Below are 22,108 nucleotides of genomic sequence, written 5' to 3'. Positions count from 1 at the left end.
AAACAGTCCAAATGCTGTAACTCTAGTGAGTTGTCACATAGATGTGCATAAACTATTTCAAAAGACTCAAATGTTGTAAAAACAGGGGTGTCAGACTGGGGGTAAAACCAGTACTGATTACCAGGGCCTCAAAGGAAGAGAGGGCCCTCGAAAAGTCTGGAATATATATTTTCAAGGGGAGGGGGGGCCATTAGGACTGCCTATGCATAAGGTCCCGGATATTGTGCAGCGCCCCTGTGTAAAAACCTGAACAAACTGTCACCGGTAAGAATGTGTTGGTTTGTGTTTTAATGTTTTTAAAAGTCCCTTTTAAATGTATTGTTAGCTACTGGCTTCATCTTGTTGTATAGTTTAGAAAAAGCATCTGCCTAAGTCTACTGCAGATATACATTCATGCATGTCCAGCCTAACTACAGTTGCAAACATACAAGGGCCTTGCTCTTAAGAGTAAACGGACCAGCTCTGACTACTCCAATATGGCTGACGTATAGCAGTTCCTATCGCTTTGTGTGTGACGTCAAGACTGTGCTGTGTACTTCGTGAAGTTCAGCTGTGCACACCCTGGATTGTGTCAAAGCTACCTAGCAGCTTTTCTTAAGAATGTAAGGTGTTTTGGACTTTTGTATTGATGATATTATAATTTGACATGCAAAACCAGAATATTTGGTTTATGTTCTTATCTTTGATCGCTTACTGGAATATATTCTTCTCGCTTCCCCGTTTCTGTATGTTTCTTCAAGTTTTGTAATAAAAAATAAAAAAATCTCAGTCTCTCGCGCTCTCTCTCGCTCTCTCTCGGAAAGTCATACACGTGCATTTTACACATTTTATAAGACATTATAGTTTTAGTCTTTCTACTTCAGACTTTTCTATATAATTCAATGTTAATTGCTGTCTCTTTGTAATTATTGTGAAATTTATTAGAAATTTCAGAAGGAAAATTGTCTTATTTATAAGTTTCTTTGGATAAAAGCATCAGCTAAATGACTAAATATAATGTTCAAAGTAAATCCCATTTTTTTTCAGTCTGATAAACTATGATTTTGTTTGATAGGTTTCATATAGCCTACGTGAATTTAAGTAATAAAAAAAACTAAAATATCTGAGTAGTACTGTATTTATTAGTAGCCTACAGTTGACTATTGGTCGGCAGGTGGCGGTACGGGTCCGCGCATGTGAGTCGTGACAGCGCTCGGCTCTCATCGCCTCCTCCTCCCATCAGGTGCGGGGGGCGCGAGCGTGACATGTGTCGAATAGAAAGAGAGCGTCGCGCGCGTTTCCAGCTGAGCGCGTACTCTCTCCCAGCGCGTGTGCGTGTGTATGTTGTTACTATTACCGAGCTCTCCGCCGCGCGCAGAATGGCTAGATTCACCCAGACTGAAGCGAGGAGGCAGCAGCATCCTCTGCAGCATCCTCAGCCTGCCCACGCCAGCCTGCTCCTCTCTGGACCGGGGGCGGTACCGAGCCAGGCAGCGGCACCACTGCTCCTGATCCCGCACCAGCCCCAGTACGCGCACATCACCTTCCCTAAGCCCATGAACGGCTCAGAGCCCATCTCCATCAACCCCGACAACGGCACCATGAAAGACCAGGATGCCATCAAGCTGTTTATAGGACAGATCCCGCGCAACCTGGAGGAGAAGGACCTCAAACCTCTTTTCGAACAGTTTGGAAAGATCCACGAACTGACTGTCCTCAAGGACCGTTACACAGGCATGCACAAAGGTAATGATGCTTCTGATTGGCTGGTGAGGGCTTTGGCCAACATGGGTTACCTGTTATAAAATGCATTACGAGCTAAAACTATGTTGCCTCGTTATTGTTCACCGCTGCTTACTTCTAAACATAAATTTTCTTCTGTTGCGCATGTATTTATTCTATACGCACAGAGCCTGGTTTTATTTTGTACTCCTCCTGGTCTCTCATATGTAGGCTACCACGGCCAGCACGATTACAAATGATTGACATCTGACAGCATGCTTTCACGGAATTCGGACCGAAGTCTTTTTAAGAGTAACATGGTCTGTTTTTTCACGCAATACACTAATGTTTTGTGTTTGCGCACCTGGTTAACAGTTCTCATGAAAAATACAAATATGTGTTTATATTGGTGTTTATAACTTTTATAAACATAAGATTGTATGCACATTTGTTCCTTACACCGTGTGGCCTACCCCTGTTCTTATATTTTACATTTATTCATTTAGCAGACGCTTTTATCCAAAGTGACTTACAGTGCATTCAGGCTATCCATTTTTTTTTATCAGTATGTGTGTTCCCTGGGAACTGAACCCACGACCTTTTGCGCTGCTAATTATTTCAACAGATTTTCATCAGTCTATGCAGTTAGATGTCAGTTTAACCTACCTCTCACTTTTTAGGGGTAACATGCTCAATGTTTACTCAAAATCTAAAAGTCAGATTTCTGTTGCACATACATGTATTCATCATACACACTGTGTATTCTCATTTTCCCCTCATTTCCCTTCCTCACATTGTTTTTAAGCAGTCACTATTGCAACTGATTTCCATCAGTGCATGCTGTCAGATGCCATTCAAACCTACCTCTATCACTCTTTTTCGAGTAGCATGGTCTATTTCTCATTTCTATTTCTCTTTGTGCTAGTTCAGCCTGTGCACCTGCTAACATTTATATGTAATATCAAATTGTGAATATATAAACATTATTGTTTACTTAAAATATAAGCATCAACTTTGTTCTATTGCATGTAGACATGGCCTTTTTTGTCCCACATTACATTGAGCTACACTCAGTATGACTGCAACTGATTTCCATCAATGCATGCTGTCAGATGTCATTCAGACCCATCTGATGTTGATAGATCTGTCTTGTTATCTTTCTCTTGCATTGTGCTTTTCTGCTCGTGTTCACCCATGTCATGACAACAAAAAGGATGCTGGATGTACCATGGTCATTCCCCCTTGTGTATCATCACATATTTTTGCAGATGATGCATACTAAGTGTGCGACATGCACTGTTCTTCACTATGTGAACTGAAACATTTGGTGTGAGGTTTCTCATTCACAGTAAAATGTGTACCTTTATGTGCTAAACACACTAAAGGTTTAATTTTCCTTTGTTTGGCATTTGAGCATTTTATTTGAGCATGTATATGCAATGCATTATTTTTCCAAATTCCCAAACAAAACCTCATCCAAATGAATGCACCAACAGAAATTAGGACATAATGCTTTAGGAAGTAGGTATTTTGTCATGGATTGTAGTAATGCTTTTTTTAATGGTAGGCCAGAATATAAAAAAAATGGTTAGAGGTTACTCTTTCATCAAAAATTAAGTAAATTGAATCTCATAAAAATAAGAGTGTAATAAAACTAAAGGTTCTTTATTGTAATTGAAGGTTCATTAAAGAACCTTTAACATCCATGGTACCTTTTCATTTTACAAAAGGTCACTGAGCGGTTCTTTGGGGAACCAAAAATTGTTCTTCTATTTCATCACTGCAAAATAAACCTTATGGAATTTTTATTGTGTAGAACTATAAAATGTGTGTGGAAAGATTCTCAGATCATTTGGTTGTGGAAGAAATTGATGAGAAATGTTTGAAATTCTAGAAGATGCATGTGAGATTAATGGGGTCTTTTTTTTCAGGATAAAAATAAACCTAAAGTCTCATTTTGCATTTGAGAAAAAAAGAGATACTAAAGCAATCTCATTTTTACTTGTTCTTTCTAAGCGGGATTAAAACTGAATCTAAATTGCATTAATAGAGTATGTACAATACTGTATATATTACTGGATTTTAAATAACCTTAGAATAATATTTGTAATAGTAAAAGAGCTTGCATTCCTCGATTTCTCTTTTGTCTTAGGGAGATCATCTCACTTGACTGAAGCTCTAATTTGATTTGAGAGCAGTGCTAGAACAGACAGATTCTTGCACAGGTATTCTGTGATTATTTCATTTATTAGTGAAAGAAAACAAAGTCCTCTAATTCATGACAAACATCATGTTAACTGAACTCATTTAAAAACCCATTTAAAGCAACGCACTCCTCTTTGAGTATCTGCGTCCCCCTTCCTTCTTCTGCTCAAAATATTCCTCCTTTCTGTCATGCTCAGAGGCACACACATGCTCACACACACACTGCACAAATGAATAATGGTTTATGCTCATAGGAGGGTGCGTGAGGGAGGATGAATCAATGTAGGAGGCCTGTCACACTCACAAACACACACACACAGACACACACACACATGCTCTCTGTTGACTGCCATCTCAGTGGGATGTTATTAGTACAGTGCTGTTAGATTATCATTTGCATTGACATTAAATTACTGCTATGAAATGTGCCTTATGAGTGCAAGACCTGCCACAATAGGCAGAGGGTGAAATCGATGGAAAACAGCATTAGATGCACATTTCAATTACCTGTTTTCACAGCCCTGCTAAAAAGAATAGCATTAAGTCGGCCTAATGTGGTTCACTGGACTTAGCTGGTTTTACACTGGTTTAACTGGTCTCCCAGCCAGACCAGATGACAAGTCAAGGTACATTTGTTTATGCAGCACTTTGTAATATAATACATATTTTACAAAATCAGCTTCACAGTAATAAACATGAATATAGTAGTGTTAATATTGCACAATTTGTCAGTTGAAATGAATAAGGTTTCAGCTGTAAAACAGACTTAAAAAGACAACAGTGTCATTATTCAGCTTAGTTTACATCATTGTTGATTCAGTTCCATTCAATAACTGTGTGAATGTTGCAAAGTTCATTAGTTGTGAATAGGGTGACCATATGCGCCGTTCATACAGGACACGTCCCAGCCATGATTTTAATATTGCCTAAAATATCCAGGTTTTGGCTATTTGCACTGTGCAGGTTGATCGTTGATCGTGTAACATTCATGAGAGCTGTAAAGAGCAGAGCAGACGGCTCCTTATGCTTTCGAATCGCTTTCACGTGTTTGTTCGTTCATTTGACTTGAAGCATTGTGGCGCACTTTGTTATTTACTTATTTCTTTTTGGATTTGTGCGCAGCGATGCTTCAAGTCAATCAACCAACAAACACGTGCACATATTTGCATTGCTTTGATCGTTCCCTCTAGATTTCACCTTCTCACACGCAGCCCCACGATTGGTCGATTATGTACAATACCTGCATGTCATTGGTCAAACTGCTCTGGATGTTTTAGGCATTATTAAAATCCTGGCTGGGACATGTCCCGTATGAATGGCGCATATGGTCACCCTAGTTGTGAAGCAAACTCAGTTCAATCATAAAGCAGCTTTACAGAAATTATTAGTATTATTCAGTTCAGTTCAGTGTTGATTCAGTTTAGTTCAATAATAGTGCACAATTCATAAAATTATTAAATAAACACAGTTTCAGCTATAAAGCAGCTCTACAAAAGGCAATAGTGTCAGATCAAGTCAGTTGAGTGTTGATTCAATTCAGTTCAAACACAGTGCTGATGTTGCAAAGTTCATTAGTTATGAAACAAATACTCAGTGAAACAAGTCATTATCCTGCTTTATTTAGTTCAGTTTTATTCTCATCCAATAGTATCAGTGCAGTAAAATTTATAATATTACTTAATATTAAGTATCTTTTAGGATACTGGATACAGGGCTGGGCAACTTCTTTCCTATGGGCCACTGTCCTGCAGAGTTCCTCTTCAGGAACTCGAGCTGCGTCGAAAGCGCTTTGGGGAACGCGTCCAGCGTACGCGACTCTGAATATCGTGTGTAATCAGTCCAATGGAAGGGCGTGACGTCACCGACGTGGTGACGTAAGCGACCAGGAAGCTATAAAAGCATGTGCCACGCAGCTGGCGTCAGCTTCGCGTCTTTCAGCAAGCGCTCTGTGTGTGAATGTCATTTGTCCGTCTTGTGAGTCTTATTTACTGTTGTCTGTCCAGTTAAAAGAGCTCCTAGACATGCCAAAAAGCAAGGCGAAAGCGGTGCTGGTCCCGCTTCTGCCGAGGCAGAACGGCGGCTGCACTCGTGGGGTTCGCAAGTCTATCTGGTGGAGGGAATGGAGACGGGCCAGTCCCTATCTCCTTCCACTTCTGCCAGATCCGGCACCCAATCCCTAGAGTCGGAAGCACGCACAGCGGTTCCTTCCACTCAGGGTGAGGGATCGATGCTCCGCCTCTCTTCCTCCGAGGAGGTCGATGTGGAGTCGCTCGATAGGGATTCGCCACCCCACTCGCTACAGTATGAGGAGCTCTTAGAGGTGGTTACTCGCGCGGTGGCCAAATTAAGCATCGATTGGCCCGCCGAAAAGTCAACTGAACCGCAGAGAAGCAAGCTGGATGAACTCTTCCTGCGCGCGAGTCAGCCACCTCCCAGCCGGGGCCTTCCATTCTTTCCCGACCTGCATGAAGAGATCGCCAGATCGTGGAAACGTCCATTCTCGGCCCGCCTCTACATCCCCTCGTCTGATTACTATGGAAATGTAGTGGGGATGGGAGAGCACGGTTATAGAGCGATGCCCCGGGTGGAACAGACGCTCGCGAGCTATCTGTCCCCTGGCGCGGCATCGTCTCTAAAGGCCCCGGCATTGCCCTCAAAGCCACTAAGAACAACTTCGGCTTTGGTGGGCAAAGGGTATGTGGCTGCAGGTCAGGCTGGTGCGTGTCTGCACACCATGGCGGTGTTACAGGCGTACCAAGCCGACCTGCTTAAGGAGCTAGACGAGGGAGAGGAGATCAAGTCCCATGATATCTCTGAGTTAAAAAAGGACCGCTGATCTCTCCCTCCACGCCACCAAGGAGACCGCCCGAGCGATTGGGCGGTCCATGACAGCTATGGTGGCTGCGGAGAGGCACTTATGGTTGACCCTGTCCGATATGAAAGAGAGGGACAGGGTCTGCCTCATGGACGTCCCGATCCAGCCGACTACCCTGCCAGTGCTGGGGTCTTAAATCGTTCAGTTATGAGACTGAAGTTCAGAATGCTCACAATCAAGCATGTTGTAGCTCAGATCAGGTCCGAGGACTGGTTTGTCACGATAGATCTCAAAGACGCATATTTTCATATCTCCATCCTTCCACAACACAGGAAGTTTCTGAGGTTCGCTTTCGGGGGCGAAGCCTACCAATATCGAGTACTTCCCTTTGGCCTCGCACTCTCACCCCGCATGTTCACAAAGTGTGTAGATGCGGCTCTGGCCCCCCTGCGCATGCAGGGCATCCGCATTCTCAATTATATCGACGATTGGTTGATCTTAGCTCAGTCAGAGCAGATTGCGGTTCGACATCGAGATATCGTTCTCGCACATATGGGGGAGCTGGGTTTGAGACTGAACGTCAAGAAGAGTGTACTTTCTCCGGTTCAGAGAACCACCTATCTAGGCGTAGTATGGGATTCGACCGCGATGCAGGCACGATTGTCCCTTGCTCGTATCGAGTCGATCCTCATCTCAGTCAAGAGAGTCAAAGAAGGCCAGTCACTCACTGTCAAACAATTTCAGAGATTGTTGGGTCTGATGGCAGCTGCGTCCAAAGTGGTCTGTGGAGCGATCGCCATCTAACATGGCATATCAATTGTCTAGAAATGCTAGCAGTTTATCGTGCACTGAAGCACTTCCTCCCAGACCTGAGAGGTCACCATGTGTTGGTGCGCACCGACAACACATCAGTGGTCTCTTACATCAACCACCAGGGAGGTCTGCGTTCGCGCCCTTTGTACAAGCTGGCGCACCAGATCCTGGTGTGGTCCCAGAGCAAACTCCTCTCATTAAGAGCAGTATATATTCCTGGGAAGTTAAATATGGGAGCAGACATACTGTCGAGGCAGGGGCCGAGGCCCGGGGAATGGAGACTTCACCCACGGGTGGTAGATCAGATATGGAGAGTGTTTGGCAGGGCTCAAGTAGACCTTTTTGCGACTCAGGAGATGTCACAATGTCCCCTCTGGTTCTTTCTAGTTCATCCAGCTCCTCTGGGACTGGACGCTATGGTACAGACCTGGCCGAGGCTTCGTCTGTACGCTTTTCCCCCTATCGCTCTGCTCCCGGGAGTTCTGGCGAGAGTACGCCGGGACAGGGCCCGTCTGGTATTAGTAGCCCCGTTCTGGCTGTGCCGAGTATGGTTCTCAGATCTAGTCTCGCTCCTCGACGGCTCTCCGTGGGAGATACCGATCAGGACAGACTTACTCTCACAGGCGCAGGGCACGATAGTTCACCTTCGCCCGGAGCTGTGGAAGCTGTGGGTGTGGCCCCTGAGGAGGCACAACTGTTAGCAGCCGGTCTCTCAACTGAGGTTGTTGAGACCCTTCTCCAATCCAGAGCTCCCTCTACGAGGAAACTGTACGCCCTGAAGTGGAAGCTCTTCACTTCATGGTGCAGAGACCGCCAGCTAGACCCAGCAAACTGCCCAGTTGGTGCAGTTCTGGAGTTTCTACAGGCTAGGCTCTCTCCAGGATTGACCCACTCTACTCTGAAGGTCTACGTGGCGGCCATTGCGGCCTACCACGCCCTTCTCGACGGTCAGTCTTTGGGAAGACACCCCCTAGTTACACGTTTCCTCCGCGGTGCACTGAGGCTGAGACCTCCAGTACGGTGCCGTGTTCCCCCGTGGGACTTGGTTGTGGTGTTAGAGGCAATGTGCAAACCCCCGTTTGAACCTATTCAAGATATCTCAGACAGACATCTCACACTTAAAACCTCTTTTCTGTTGGCTATTACCTCTGTGCGGAGAGTAGGAGAGCTTCAGGCCCTCTCTGTGGCCCCTTCTTATCTTGAGTTTGCACCAGGCATGACTAAAGCGTTCATTTACCCTCGAGCGGGATATGTTCCCAAGGTTCCCTCTGTTACACCATGACCTGTAGTGCTGCAGGCCTTCTGTCCTTCTCCCTTTCGGGAGCCCGACCAGGCGAAGCTAAATTGTATGTGTCCAGTTCGAGCACTGGACGCATACGTCCACAGAGCTGCCCTGTGGAGAAAAAATGACCAATTGCTTGTGTGCTACGGTCCCCCCAAGAGGGGTTCTCCTGCTTCTAAGCAGACTATTAGTCGTTGGATAGTCGAGGCTATCAACGTTACTTACGAGTCCTCTGGTCGTCCCCCGCTGTCGGGAGCCAAGGCTCACTCTACTCGGGGTATGGCGGCCTCTAAGGCCTTCTTAGCAGGTGTATCCATGCTGGACATCTGCAACGCTGCGGGGTGGTCCACGCCCTCTACATTTGTTAGGTTCTATGGCCTAAATATGCCAGTCACTCCAGGCGCTTCTGTCCTCCTGTCCTGAGCTGTACTCTTCGGATACACACCAGGCAGGGGTTTGGTAGTCTGGCGGTGTTAGGACTCGTTCCCCAAAGCGCTTTCGACGCAGCTCGAGTTCCTGAAGAGGAACGTCTTTAGGTTACGTATGTAACCCTAGTTCCTCGAGGGAACGAGACGCTGCGTCTCGGAGCCATACCCCCGGCACTCCTGCCGGCGCTTGCTGGTACTCGAAGTTGACGCCAGCTGCATGGCACGTGCTTTTATAGCTTCCTGGTCGCTTACGTCACCACGTCGGTGACATCACGCCCTTCCATTGGACTGATTACACACGATATTCAGAGTCGCGTACGCTGGACGCGTTCCCCAAAGCGCTTTCGACGCAGCGTCTCGTTCCCTCGAGGAACTAGGGTTACATACGTAACCTAGAGACGTTTAGCTCCAGCCCTTAATCAAACACACCTGAATAAGCTAATCAATGTCTTCAAGATCATTAGAAAGCTACAGGCAGGTGTGTTTGATTGGGGTTGGAGCAAAGGCCCTGTCCACACGGACACGGGTATTTTTATAACCGTGACTTTTTTTACGCGGTTCGGCCTTTCGTCCACACGAAAACGCAGTTTCAGGGCACCGAAACCGAACATTTTTGAAAACCACGGCCAGGGTGAGCATTTTCAGAAACGCCGGTTGCAGTGTTGTCGTGTGGACAGTATAACCGGGGTTTTTGCCTTGCGACGTCAGAGTGTGCGCCGTTATCCGCTGTGTTTGACGTCAGATTGTGCGCTGCTTACTGCTTCTGATTGGCCAAGGTGACTTTACAATTTGGGTTATATCGCCGCCTGCTGGTGTGGCATGCTCTTGACAGCGTTTGATAGCACGTTTTTGCGTTTTCATGTGGACGGGATTTTTTTTTTAAACGCAGGAGTAAAAACTCTGATTATAAAAATACCCGTGTCCGTGTGGACTAGGCCAAAGCCCTGAGCTAAACAGACCAGGCTAGTCAGTTTGGCTAGACTGGGAGACCAGCTAACCTCTTTAGGCTGTATAAGATTATACATTTTTTCTACATAGGCAGCATTTTTAGGTATACTATGCATGAAAAGCTGTGATAAATGGTGGATATTTTACTTGTCATGATGCCTTAAATTGTTGCCTGTGTAGGTATAATTGTGCTGCTTCTAAGATTCTTATTTTGGCCAAATTTTAAAGCAGCATAAAAAAATGTGCCCTTAAGGCAATTTCAAAATGCATTGCAACAAACGATCCAAGATTACAGACCATAAAATGGGTCAGTATGCAATTAAAAAGACCTATTTTACCCAACATTTGTTTGTTAGTCATATTTATGCTTATTGGAATATAATTTTGTTACAACACGAAAACAATGAACTCATCAAAATCAACTAGTTTTTATGAAGAGATTGGATGTGCATTTGTGTGTGTGTGTGTGTGTGTGTGCATGTGTGCAATGCATTGAAAACAGCCACAGCGGGAAACATTAATCATCACAGGCAGCATGTTTATAGGCTTCCCTTTGACCCGCATTCACATGCACACATTAAATCAGGGATGTCAATAAATGCCTGGATCGTGCCGTGCGAGTAGGTGCGTAAAAGCTTGTTGTTCAGACTAACAATGTCACTCAATGACAGCATAAAATTGAACAGTGAGGTAAAGCATTGAGGTAATGACTGTTTAGCATGTTGTCAGATTATGAAATATGTCATAGGGAATATTGGTTTTGTTTTGGTAATGAACCTGGACTGTGTGCTGTACTATGAAGTATCATAGTCATGATTCTCTATGTCTAACATTCTCTGTCTATTTTATAATACAATATCTTTTAAATGCATTTAAAAGTACGTCTCCTCTTCAAAATCCAAATCCTATTGTTACATTATAGGTCCTTCAGATCTTCACATTTTTGGGATACTTTAATGCACCAGCAGAAGAGCATAAAATAGTCTATCTATGGAATTAGAACTGTTATTTTTAGGAGAAATCCTTTTTCTATTACGGTAAACTTAGACACAGGTAGCGGAAGAAGTCTTTATTAGTGCATGTGAAAGATTACTTATAGAAGATCATTCCCCTCATCTACTGTAGATGTGACAGTCAGTGCAGTGTTGTTTTCACTTGATCTCCACATACAAATTGCTGCATATATAGTGTCATAAGCTCAAATGGACCAAATGCTGTATTCATTTGCATTGAATTGCTGATGATTGCTGTAATGATGTATGATGATTGCTATAATATGATGATTCTCTGAATGTGCATTTGTTATTGTCATAAATTGTTGTTATATTTAGATATGCAGAGGTACAACTTATCTTTTTTATATTTATTATTTTTGTGCCAGCACTGTCCACATAATGAGACATCACGCAAATGGTCCAGCAGTCATTTCTACTTCCAATAAATTTCTGTTCATCAAATAATCGTGCAAAACAAAATGTTTCAGTTTACACAAAAATCTGATGCAGCACAACTGTTTTCAACATTAATAATAATAATAATAAATGTTTGTTGAGCAGCAGCAAATCAGCATATTAGAATGATTTCTGAAGGATCATGTGACACTGAAGACTGGAGGAATGATGCTAAAAATTCAGCTTTGATCACAGGAATAAATTATATTTTAAAATATATTCAAACCGAAAACATTTTAACTGCAATAATACTTTTTTTTACCGTATTTCTGATTTGGTGAGCACTTCTTTTGATCAGTAGTGTATCATATCATTGCCCATTTTCATTGGACACAAGAATTTGCTCTCTTTTGTGACAGTTCCAAAATCTTTTCGAATGTTATTGAAAAAGCATGAATTTAAAGTAAATAAGTTAACAATATATTTAATTACAGCTTCTATATATGTACAGCGAGCATATACAGTATGTGTATAAATGCTCAGAGAAAAGAAGGTAGATCTTAGCTCTGAGAAATGAAGTCACAATTACACTTTTAGACAGAAACGCTGTATATAAAGATAAAGTCATATAATGTAATGGCTATTTAATGTAAGGGTAATGGAGGGTAGGAAGTCAACCGTAATTGCATTCCATTATCTTTCCAACATGTGAAGATAAAAAAACCTGTGAGTGGACCACATTTCTGAGAACATTTATGATCTCTGTGTGGACAGTTCATTACGCTTCAGACAAATGAGATGCAGTTGCTAATATGTTGAATAATATACCCTAATATTAATCTTCAGAACGGTATGCAGTCTTCAAATCATGTGTCTTGCTGAAGTGTTTTTTTTTTTTTTACTAAGCAATCAGATTTACATTTTTGGTTAATGATAAGGCTTTAAATCACAACCAGTGTAGATTTTGGTTAAAATATCTGCCACTCATCTAAATTTATTCCAGTCCTAAATCTGTTTTATGCTGAAGTTATTTGGTTGAGTTAAAACTCCCATAAATAATTGCCAATAGAGTCATTTAATTCAGAAATAACCTCATGTATTTTATATGAGAAAATGTAATTACTACTATGGAGAGATTTCAATGTAAATTATAGCCCACAATGCAGTGTGGCCTGTTTTTGGAGCGTTTGGGAGCAAACCGAGATTAAGTTGTTTTTATTGAGCTACAAAAACCTTTTTTTTTTTTACTTTGTCTCCCTTTTATTCCCTCCCTCTCTCCCTCTTTCTTTTCCTTCCCACCAGCCTGTGATGAAATGTTAACAAAAGGGGATTTTAATGGAAAATGATAAGGAGATGACGGTCATTTTCTGCTCCCAGAATGTATTGATCCGAGCGTGATACAACACAGATGCACAGAATAACAATGCCTGAATTATCTGTCTCTATCTTAAATTAGCCAGCATGTAATTCTCTGGTGTATAAAGCCAAAGGCGGTGTTTCTTTATGTAAGCGCTGTAGTTGTGCTGTACTGTCCCCAATGAACCCAATCAAGACTTTGATTGCTTGTTTCACTTAAGTTTTACATGGAATGCCATTTGCAATCCATTTTACTTAGCGTGATTAATTTCTGACTGAAACCGGATATTCATGGTTTCAGAAAAGTATGTAGCAGCACAACTGTTTTCAATGCTGATAATAAGTATAAATGTTTCTGAGAAGCAAATCAGCATATAAGAATGATTTCTGAAGGATCATGTGACACGGAAGACTAGTAATGATGCTGAAAATTCAGCTTTGCATCGCAGGAATAAATGACATTTTAAAATATAGTCAAATAGAAAACATTTATTTTAAATTGTAATGACATTTTAAAATTTTACTGTATTAAAATATAACTGTATAAAACAGTACAGTATGTAAAGGTACAAAGCTACTGGCCTGGTAAGGTGCAAAAGCTAAAAGGTACATCTTATTTGCCCATAAATAATTCATGTTAGTACCATAAAGGTACATATTAGTACTTTAAAACCATACGCATACTGCATTTCGTTGCCTTGTACCCACATGTGCAATGACAATAAAGTTGAATATAATCTAATATATTAATATCTAAAGTGTATTAGTTATTTATTAGTTACATAGTTTTATTATCTTTTGAAAATGTGCAGCCCTAGGGACATTTGTCATTTAGCGTAATTGATTGTTCTATTAATGCATTAATTAACGTTTACTAATAAGACCTTATTGCAAAGTGTTGCCGCCTTTTTCATATGTTCCAGCTTAGCTTCCAATTTAAATAGGTAATACAGTACTTCAATGCAGGATAGTAAACTGTCAATGTCAAAACAGATTCATTGGGTCTTTAAACTACTTTTACAACCTACTTAATCTGTTCTGGCATGGATGGGCTGCTAATGAGATTGTGTTGATTTAGTATGCTGTGCCAGTGTTCATGTATTATAGCGTGATATTGTTGTTGAATGGACACAGGTGTGCAAACTGAATACATATGAGAGCTGTTACACTCTCTGCTCTCTCTAAACACCGTTCCCTGTGTGTGTGTGTGTGATTAGTTCTACCTGAGGTGGTCCATTCGCTCCGGACATGTGGCTTCAATCAGAGGGTTGGTTTGGGTCCATATGAATGTGACTGGTTTAATTAAGGTTTACAGGTTACACTAGACTACTGCTCCTATAACGGCAATAATTAAAAGCCAATTACACTGAAGCTATGAAAATATCGCTGTCAGAACAATTGTCGGGAATGCTCCTGATCGCTCCAAACTGCTTTAATATTCCTTTGGATTCTTTGTCTGAACTTCGAGAGCTGGCTCCAAGGGGAAATGCAGTAGTTTTAATTCAGAATATAATTCATTTATTTGCGTCGTAATGTTTTGGAAAGGCTGACAGTGAATGTGAAGATGTATTTAGAAAAGAGGCTGAATAGAAAGGAGTGTGCCTCAACAAAGTTTTAATTATTTTTGACCTTTTTAAAATATTTTTTGCAAACTTTCTGATTAACACAAAGCCAACTTGCTAGACAGAATAAAGATTATTCAGGGTTTTAAATGCTATATTAAAAATCCGCCTAATCAGTTGATTGCTCGCCAAATGTGTATATATAGGGTGAATTAAGGCAATTTAGGACAAATTTACCATTTCAATGACAAAAGTAGCTCAAATTACTTTTTCCACCCTACTTTTCTAGACAGACTTGCAGACTTGCAGATATGCTTCTGTAGAAGCCATAATTCAGTGTTAACAAACTAAACTCAGAGCTCTCTTTCTCTGTCTCTCTCTCAAAATGGCCATATTTGAGAAAAATTTGAGTAGTTTGCATCACTGGATATAGTTGTCAGTCATTTAATATTTCAATCGTAAAAAAAAAAAAAGCTCACTTTTATTAAATGATTTGCAATTTACATCTTATCTTGCTCTTTCTGTTGTTTCTCTCAGTGTCCATGGTGGTTACGGCCCTGTTTAAAATTGACATTATGTATATTGTTGACTCCTTTGACAAATTGCTTGTGATGCCCTTCATTTGTAATACATGTATAAAAGCAGATGCTAAATTAATAAATAAAACAGATGTAAATGTATGTTAATTCTAAGTCAAAAATCATTAATACTATTACTCATAAATTACAATACTATTTCTTTGGACGTAGAATGAGTGCGTGTGTGTTTTGAGTAGGTGTGTGCAGTTCTGTATCTCATTCTCGTCTCATTTTTACAGGCTGCGCGTTCCTCACCTACTGCGCTCGTGAATCAGCCATCAAAGCCCAGAATGCATTGCATGAACAGAAGACTCTACCAGGGGTATGTCTCTTTTGATCTCTCTCTGTATTTCTCTAATGGCTTTTTGTTTCATCTATTTCAGGCACAAAATGTCTAACCGTTGAACACAGTTCAGTAACAACTTCAAATGACACTGTTTTTCTGGTTCTTATGTGTTCTACAGATGTATTTTCCATTTTTTTGCAACATGTAATCAAGATTATATTTGTAGGAAGGCTTGGAATGAAAATGGAATCGCTACCCAAAAATCACTGCATGTTTCTTCAAAGTCTTTTCATTAAAATCTACTTAAATGCACAAAAAAAAAAAAAATTACTCAGAAATTGCTCACAAATAATTACAAAGAAACAAATGGCCAGCAATAAATTGAATAATACGTTAAATGTTGAAGTAGAAAGATTGAAATAGTATTTTTTATTATTATTATTATTTACATTGTAAAAAAAAACTATACAAACTATAGACGGTTTCAACGGCAACAACATAAACAAACGTTACTGCGCATGCGCGCTTTTGCGGACCTAACTTAACTTCCGGTAGACTTCCAAATAGAATCAATAACAACAGCCAAGTCCCTCTAGAGTAGATATTTTTTGATAACAAACAAAATTTTGCTGCGTGGATCAGGCGGACTTAATGAAAATGCAAATTCATTCTTTGCCAATAGGAGATGTTTTAAAGCATAGACATAAAGCGCGAGAAATAGAGGTTTCCCCAGTAACAGTTGTAAACAAAGCAGAGCTGGTACGCTCACACGCTGCTTTATCAGGCATATAACATGCAAGTCTTCCTTCAGAAATACAACGAAATAAAAACACCTGTGCCTCGTTTTGATATTTAAACATATAAATGTAAGGAATTATTATTAAACATGCAGTACATAACGTTACTCATGTTTATTCAACGAAGCCTTTTTGAAAATCGATCAGTTTTAAAATTGTGGTGAGTCTCCAAAAATAAATAAATGTATGGGAAACACATCCCGCAGCACAACCACCTGACCCCAACTTCAGGCTACTCATCACCTTGACTTTACCTGCGTTTGTAGAAGGCACTGCAGCCAGACCGATATACACAACACAGACCGGAAGTTAACTTAGGTCCAGGCGCGTGCGCCCGATGAAACCGTCTATACGGGTATTCAAGGGCAGGCTTTAAGATGGTTTAGATCCTACCTGTCCGATCACTACCATTTTGTTTATTTAAATGGGGAGTCATCTCATTTATCACCAGTAAAAAAAGGGGTGCCACAGGGATCTGTCCTAGGTCCTCTGCTATTTTCAATATATATGTTGCCCCTTGGTAATATTATTAGAAAACACGCGATTAGTTTCTACTGTTATGCTGATGATACTCAACTATATATCTCAACAAGACCAGATGAAACTTCTAAATGATCTAAGCTAACAGAGTGTAACAAAGGTATAAGTGAGTAGAAGTTGGTAGACTTTTAATTTTTGGGGGTAAACTATCGTACTGAAAGTAGTGGAAGCGTCCATTTTCCTCCTCAAATTTTAATCTCTGTAACATTCCTGTAACGTCTGGTGGTCTTTGATTCCGAGGGCAAACAGGTCCATCAGAAGCTTGTGTGTGGCAGATGTTAGACGTTATATTTCTTAATGCCTTTTGCTCTGTGCTGTCAGTCTGCTTAAGTTAACCTCACACAGAAATCCCCTGCTAATTTAATGTTGTGTGCATGATGGCAGAGCAGTGAAGATATAGCAGATATACTGAGATTAATGGTGTCTTTTTCACAGGAAGCTTTTTGTATCAGTTTGAGCTACATTTAACCTCTTTAAACTTTAAAGTGCAGTTGTGATCTTGAAGAGATTTCTCTTTTCTACACTCTTAAAAGAAGAGTTCACCCAAAAAAAGAAAATTGGTTGAAAATTTACTCACCCTCAGGCCATCCAATATATAGACAAGTTTGTTTCTTCACCAGATTTGGAGAAATGTAGCATTGCATCACTTGCTCACCAATGTATCCTCTGCTGTGAATGGATGCCGTCAGAATGAGAGTTCAAACAGCTAATAAAAACATCACAATAATTCACAAGTAATTTACACCGCTCCATTCCATCAATGAATGTCTTGTGAAGTGAAAAGCTGCATGTTTGTACAAAACAAATCCACTATTGGAGCATTTTTAACTTAAAAAAACCATTGCTTCTGGCTATAATATGATTCTTTTGTCCATAATATTGCTTTCTCCAGTGAAAAGTTGTCTTGTCATGAGAGAAATATGCAAAACTCAAGCACCATTGATAAGTGAAAACAAAGCAAAACTAGAAGGATTTTGATTTGAGAGGACAGCAGGAGATGAAGTGTAATTATGGATTATGGACTCATATTTTGGCAAGAAACGACTTTCAGTGAATTATAATTTTCCTTTATCAGTAAAGGTTCCAAAAGGGGTTTTGCAGTGATGCCATTGAAAAGCTATTTTTGGTTCAGGGAACAGTTCTTAAAATAACAATTTTTTGTAAAAGGTAAAAGGCTAAAGAACCTTGTCAACGACCTTTTGTGAAATGGAAAATTCCATGGATGTTAAAAGTTTTCACAGAACCAGCAATGCTAGTAAAGAAGCTTTATTTTAAGAGTGTATGTGTAGAAATGGAGTTGTATATTTAGATGACGTGGTTTCCATTGGGAATGTAGCATGAGTTAATCAGAGGTGGGCTATAGGGTTTGTTTGGCTCGTGTGCTCATGTTGGACTGTCATGAGTAGACATGTGGCTGCACATTCATACGCTCCCGTGGGGTCTATCGCTGCCGTGAGCCAGCTACTGGAAAACACAATGCTGGAAAAGGATAGCAGTAGATTTATGTAAAGGTTACAAACATTAACCTTGTTAGATCGCACACACAGATGTAGAAAAGCACAATATGAATACATCCATACAGTATATGCACTTCTGTAACTTATGCACAGATACACACACAGCTGAATCTCACGAAACCTACCAAGAACATTTCCAGGTCACATTTTACACACTGTAAAAAATCCAACTCACAAAAAGTTAGACTAATGATTATATTTTAGTTAACTGGACAATTAAATGCAAAAATGTTGGCTTAACTAGTGAAAAGATCGTTGGACCAACCTAGTATTACTTGTAAATTCAATTTGTAAATGCAAGTTAACAAGCATACAAGTTGGGTTGGAGGTTGGAGCATGCGCACTGTAACGACTATGAAATTGGCGCATGTGCAATGAAGTGCGCCAACACCGAACAGACAAAGGAGCCTCACCCTAACTGTGGTGGATACGGTGAATAACTTGTTTTATAACATGTTTTGTGTTAACAATTTAAAATGTTAAACATAGAACATTTAAAGTATTTAGGACCGGTTGAATGAGATAGCACTTTGAATGTTTTTTTTTTTCTTGTTCTTCTTCTGCCTACTAATTTAATTACTTTTTTAAGAATGAGTATGGCCAAATTTACCAATGTGTTGCTGCTGGATTGAAATAAAACCTGGACCAAAATATCAAGCATGTTGTAGTTTTTTTTAACCCTGTGATGCTGTTTAAAAACAAATTTTTAATTTAATTTTTAGTCAACTGAACGTACTTTATTAAGTCAAGTGAAAATAACATTAAAAGTTGAAATTACATAATTTTCTACGTTTTTGTAACTATAAAAACTCAGTTAGCTGAACAAAAGATCTTAAGTTGGGAGACATGTGACCTTACTCATTGAATTGAGTTAAGTGAACTACTTAGTTTAAAAGTTGAGTAAACTCAAAAAAAAGTTGTGCTTTAAAGTTTTAAGTTAAGTCAACTTTTCTTTTCTTTTTTTCTTTTTTTTTACAGTGCATCAACATCACAGATAGAAATTAGAAGTTAACCCAGCTGGCCTATTAATAGTGGTGATCTTTCAAGTCTGTTAACATTGTATTTTTTTTTTTTTTTACAAATTATATTATTTAACCTATTTAAATTGTAATTTTGCAGTATTTATTATTATTATTAGATCCTTCTGCACAGTAAATTATTATAATACTTTTCATTATTTTCAGATTAAGATGTATATTATAAGCCCTGAATGTGTCTGAATGGAGCCCAATTATAGAACTGGTTGTCTTAAAAAGGAATGAGCTACTTTTACTTTGAGGTGTGTGTGTATGTTTGGAGTGGGGTCACTGTAAAAGAGAGCAGTAGAGCATAATTTTAGGCTGGAGAGCCTATTTCAGCAGCAGACGGGGTGTCAGTGGAATAACAGTCAGTCATGTGACACCTGAACTGGTTTAGAAACAGGAAACAGCTGTCACTCACTGGCTTGTTTTTTTGGCTAGCTGATTTTCATTCTGTTCTGGGACTGGGACAAAGGGTTTTGGTAAATTTGGTTTTGCAAGATTTAGTTTGGGCTTCATTAGTCACACCGAACCAGATGTTTGACAATTGGCATCGTTTTCCTAATCAGATGCAATGCAATTAAGCAGCAAGTGATGTCATTTGGGGATGAAATTAATGGTTTCCACAAAAATATTAAGCAGCACAACTGTTTTCAACATTGAGAATAATAGAAAATGATTCTTGAGCAGCAAATCAGCATATTAGAATGATTTCTGAGGGATCATGTGACACTGAAGACTGTATGATGCTGTGTGACACTGAATGGTGAAAATTCAGCTTTGCATCACATAAATAAATTATATTTTACAATATATTCAAACAGACAGCAGTTATTTAAATTGTAAGAATAAAAAATATCTAAAATCTTTATTAAATAAATGCATCCTTGGTGAGCATGTGAGTGTGATGAGTGGGGCGGGGCCGAGAGACGTGGGAACAGAGCGAGGCCGGTGGAGTGATTGGAGATGAGCGACACCTGCTCGACCCACCGGTCTCGAGTCCCACGGAGGAGATGGAGGGATATAAAATCGGAGAGACGACAGTGACGGACGAGAGAGGACCAGGCCTGGGTTTTAGTTTGTGTTTGCTTTTTATTTGTGCGTGTCAGTCGTCCGTGAGGGGCTGATGCGCTGTTTTGTCTTTATTTTGTCATTATTAAATCTTATTTGATTGTCCGCCGGTTCCCGCCTCCTTCTTCCCATGAATATGAAGTTTGTAATCGTTACGGTGAGACTTCTTCAAAAACATTATAAAACCTTAACAACCCCAAACCTTTGAACAGTAGTGTTTCATAATAATATTATTATAAAATACAATGTTCTAATGTAATGGTGTTGTGCCATGTTATACTTCACTTTTACTTTCAGTGTGGATTGTAAGTTATATTTTATAGTTTTTATTTCTTACGTGATGTTTAGATGAGGGTAAACCTGATAAAACTGTCCAAACAAAGAGAAATATCTTGTTTACTTCTAACCACCTTTATCAAACTTAAAATGAATGAAATCATCATGAAGCTCACAAACTTTGCCTAACCAACCAACAAATTTGTGCTCGGATGTGTTCTTTGTAACAACTTAGGGACTCGTAAACATGAATTGTTGGATTTTTTTGCGATTTTTGAATCCAGTACGCAGGTTCAACTAAAACAGCATTTGTAATTGAGTTAATAGATTTAATGCAAAACAGATGAATATCACATATATTAATCACATACTAATATTGATTAATGTATGTTGTATTGTTATCAAGGGTGTGACCTAGTCAACCCTGTTGTATAATTCACAGATTTCCCATGAATTCAGACGACACGACAAAAAAGTCTGATGGAAATTTATGGTGTGTGATTGTGCCGTTTTCTTTCTTTCCTTTTATTTAAGAGCTCTATCGGGTTGTCAGATTGTATTGTTGTACTATGAGGAATTATTGCGCTCTGGTTGGTTCAGCCACAAGAACTACAATATAATTCATAACTAGGGTATTTATCAGAGAGATGTCTGGGAAGCAGTAAGAGAAGAGAGACGGAGTGCAAAAGAATATAAATAGAGGGAGGTGGAAGATGAATAGAGTAATATATGCAGGAATACGCTGGGGTGCATCAAGTTTAGAGGAAAGGAAAGTAAAAAGAGAGATGGTATATGCAAACAGGGTGACAAGGGTCATGTTGACGGCCTTAGGCATGTATTCGCACTTCTGAGTGTGTGTGTGTGTTGAACAGAGAGTTCCTGCATCTCCATTAAGTGTCTGCGGAAAGCAGGCATTGGGGCTCAAGAGGTCAGAGGAGGAAGATGAGAGAGACCGAGAAACAGCGAGTCTTACACTTGTTTTGCATTTACGCAAGACATTACTAGACAGTTGGGACAGAAAGGCCATTATTTTTCATCTCAAAATAAAATAACACTGTAAAATGAGATCAGAGGCCGGAGAAATACATATGAATGTCCGCTGATGGCACGTTTGCTAGCTTGACATCTGGCCTGTAATTTTTCCATCCTTGTTCATTTATTTTTCTTCCAATTTTTTTAATAGTCAATATGAAATGCAGGGTTCCTACAGTCGTGGTAAACCTGGAAATATCAGGGGATTTTAAGTGGGGTTCACTGGAAAAGTTTAATTTAGTAAAACCCTAGAAACTCATGGAAATTTCTAGATAGATAGATAGATAGATAGATAGATAGATAGATAGATAGATAGATAAGAGCAGAATACCAGCACTACAAGATATCCAATATAAAAATATATTAGCTCATTATATATTGGCTAGAAATCAGTTTTGTGCAATCTTATTATAATGTTTTTTAAACATTCAGTAATCATAAACGACTGGACAAATCATGGAAATGTATTGGTCAAATGGTGTATGGAACCT

The 22,108-nt window shown here is 39.9% G+C and overlaps 1 protein-coding gene across 2 annotated transcripts in view; it reads left to right on the top strand.

Annotated features, from left to right (window-relative positions):
* Positions 1-1,294: 1,294 nt before the first annotated feature.
* The window catches only part of LOC132154470 (CUGBP Elav-like family member 5), a 152,143-nt gene continuing 131,329 nt past the window's right edge, over positions 1,295-22,108 (top strand). For both annotated transcript variants that reach the window (XM_059563035.1, XM_059563034.1), the window contains exons 1-2: positions 1,295-1,725; positions 15,319-15,401. In XM_059563035.1, the coding sequence (XP_059419018.1) occupies positions 1,359-1,725; positions 15,319-15,401 (450 nt within the window). In that variant the 5' untranslated portion in view covers positions 1,295-1,358. The remainder of the gene's footprint in view (positions 1,726-15,318; positions 15,402-22,108) is intronic.

Source organism: Carassius carassius, chromosome 12, assembly GCF_963082965.1.
Source record: "Carassius carassius chromosome 12, fCarCar2.1, whole genome shotgun sequence".
NCBI classification, from domain to species: domain Eukaryota; kingdom Metazoa; phylum Chordata; class Actinopteri; order Cypriniformes; family Cyprinidae; genus Carassius; species Carassius carassius.
Note: the sequence above shows the minus strand (reverse complement) of the source record. Positions and strands in the feature narration are given on the sequence as shown.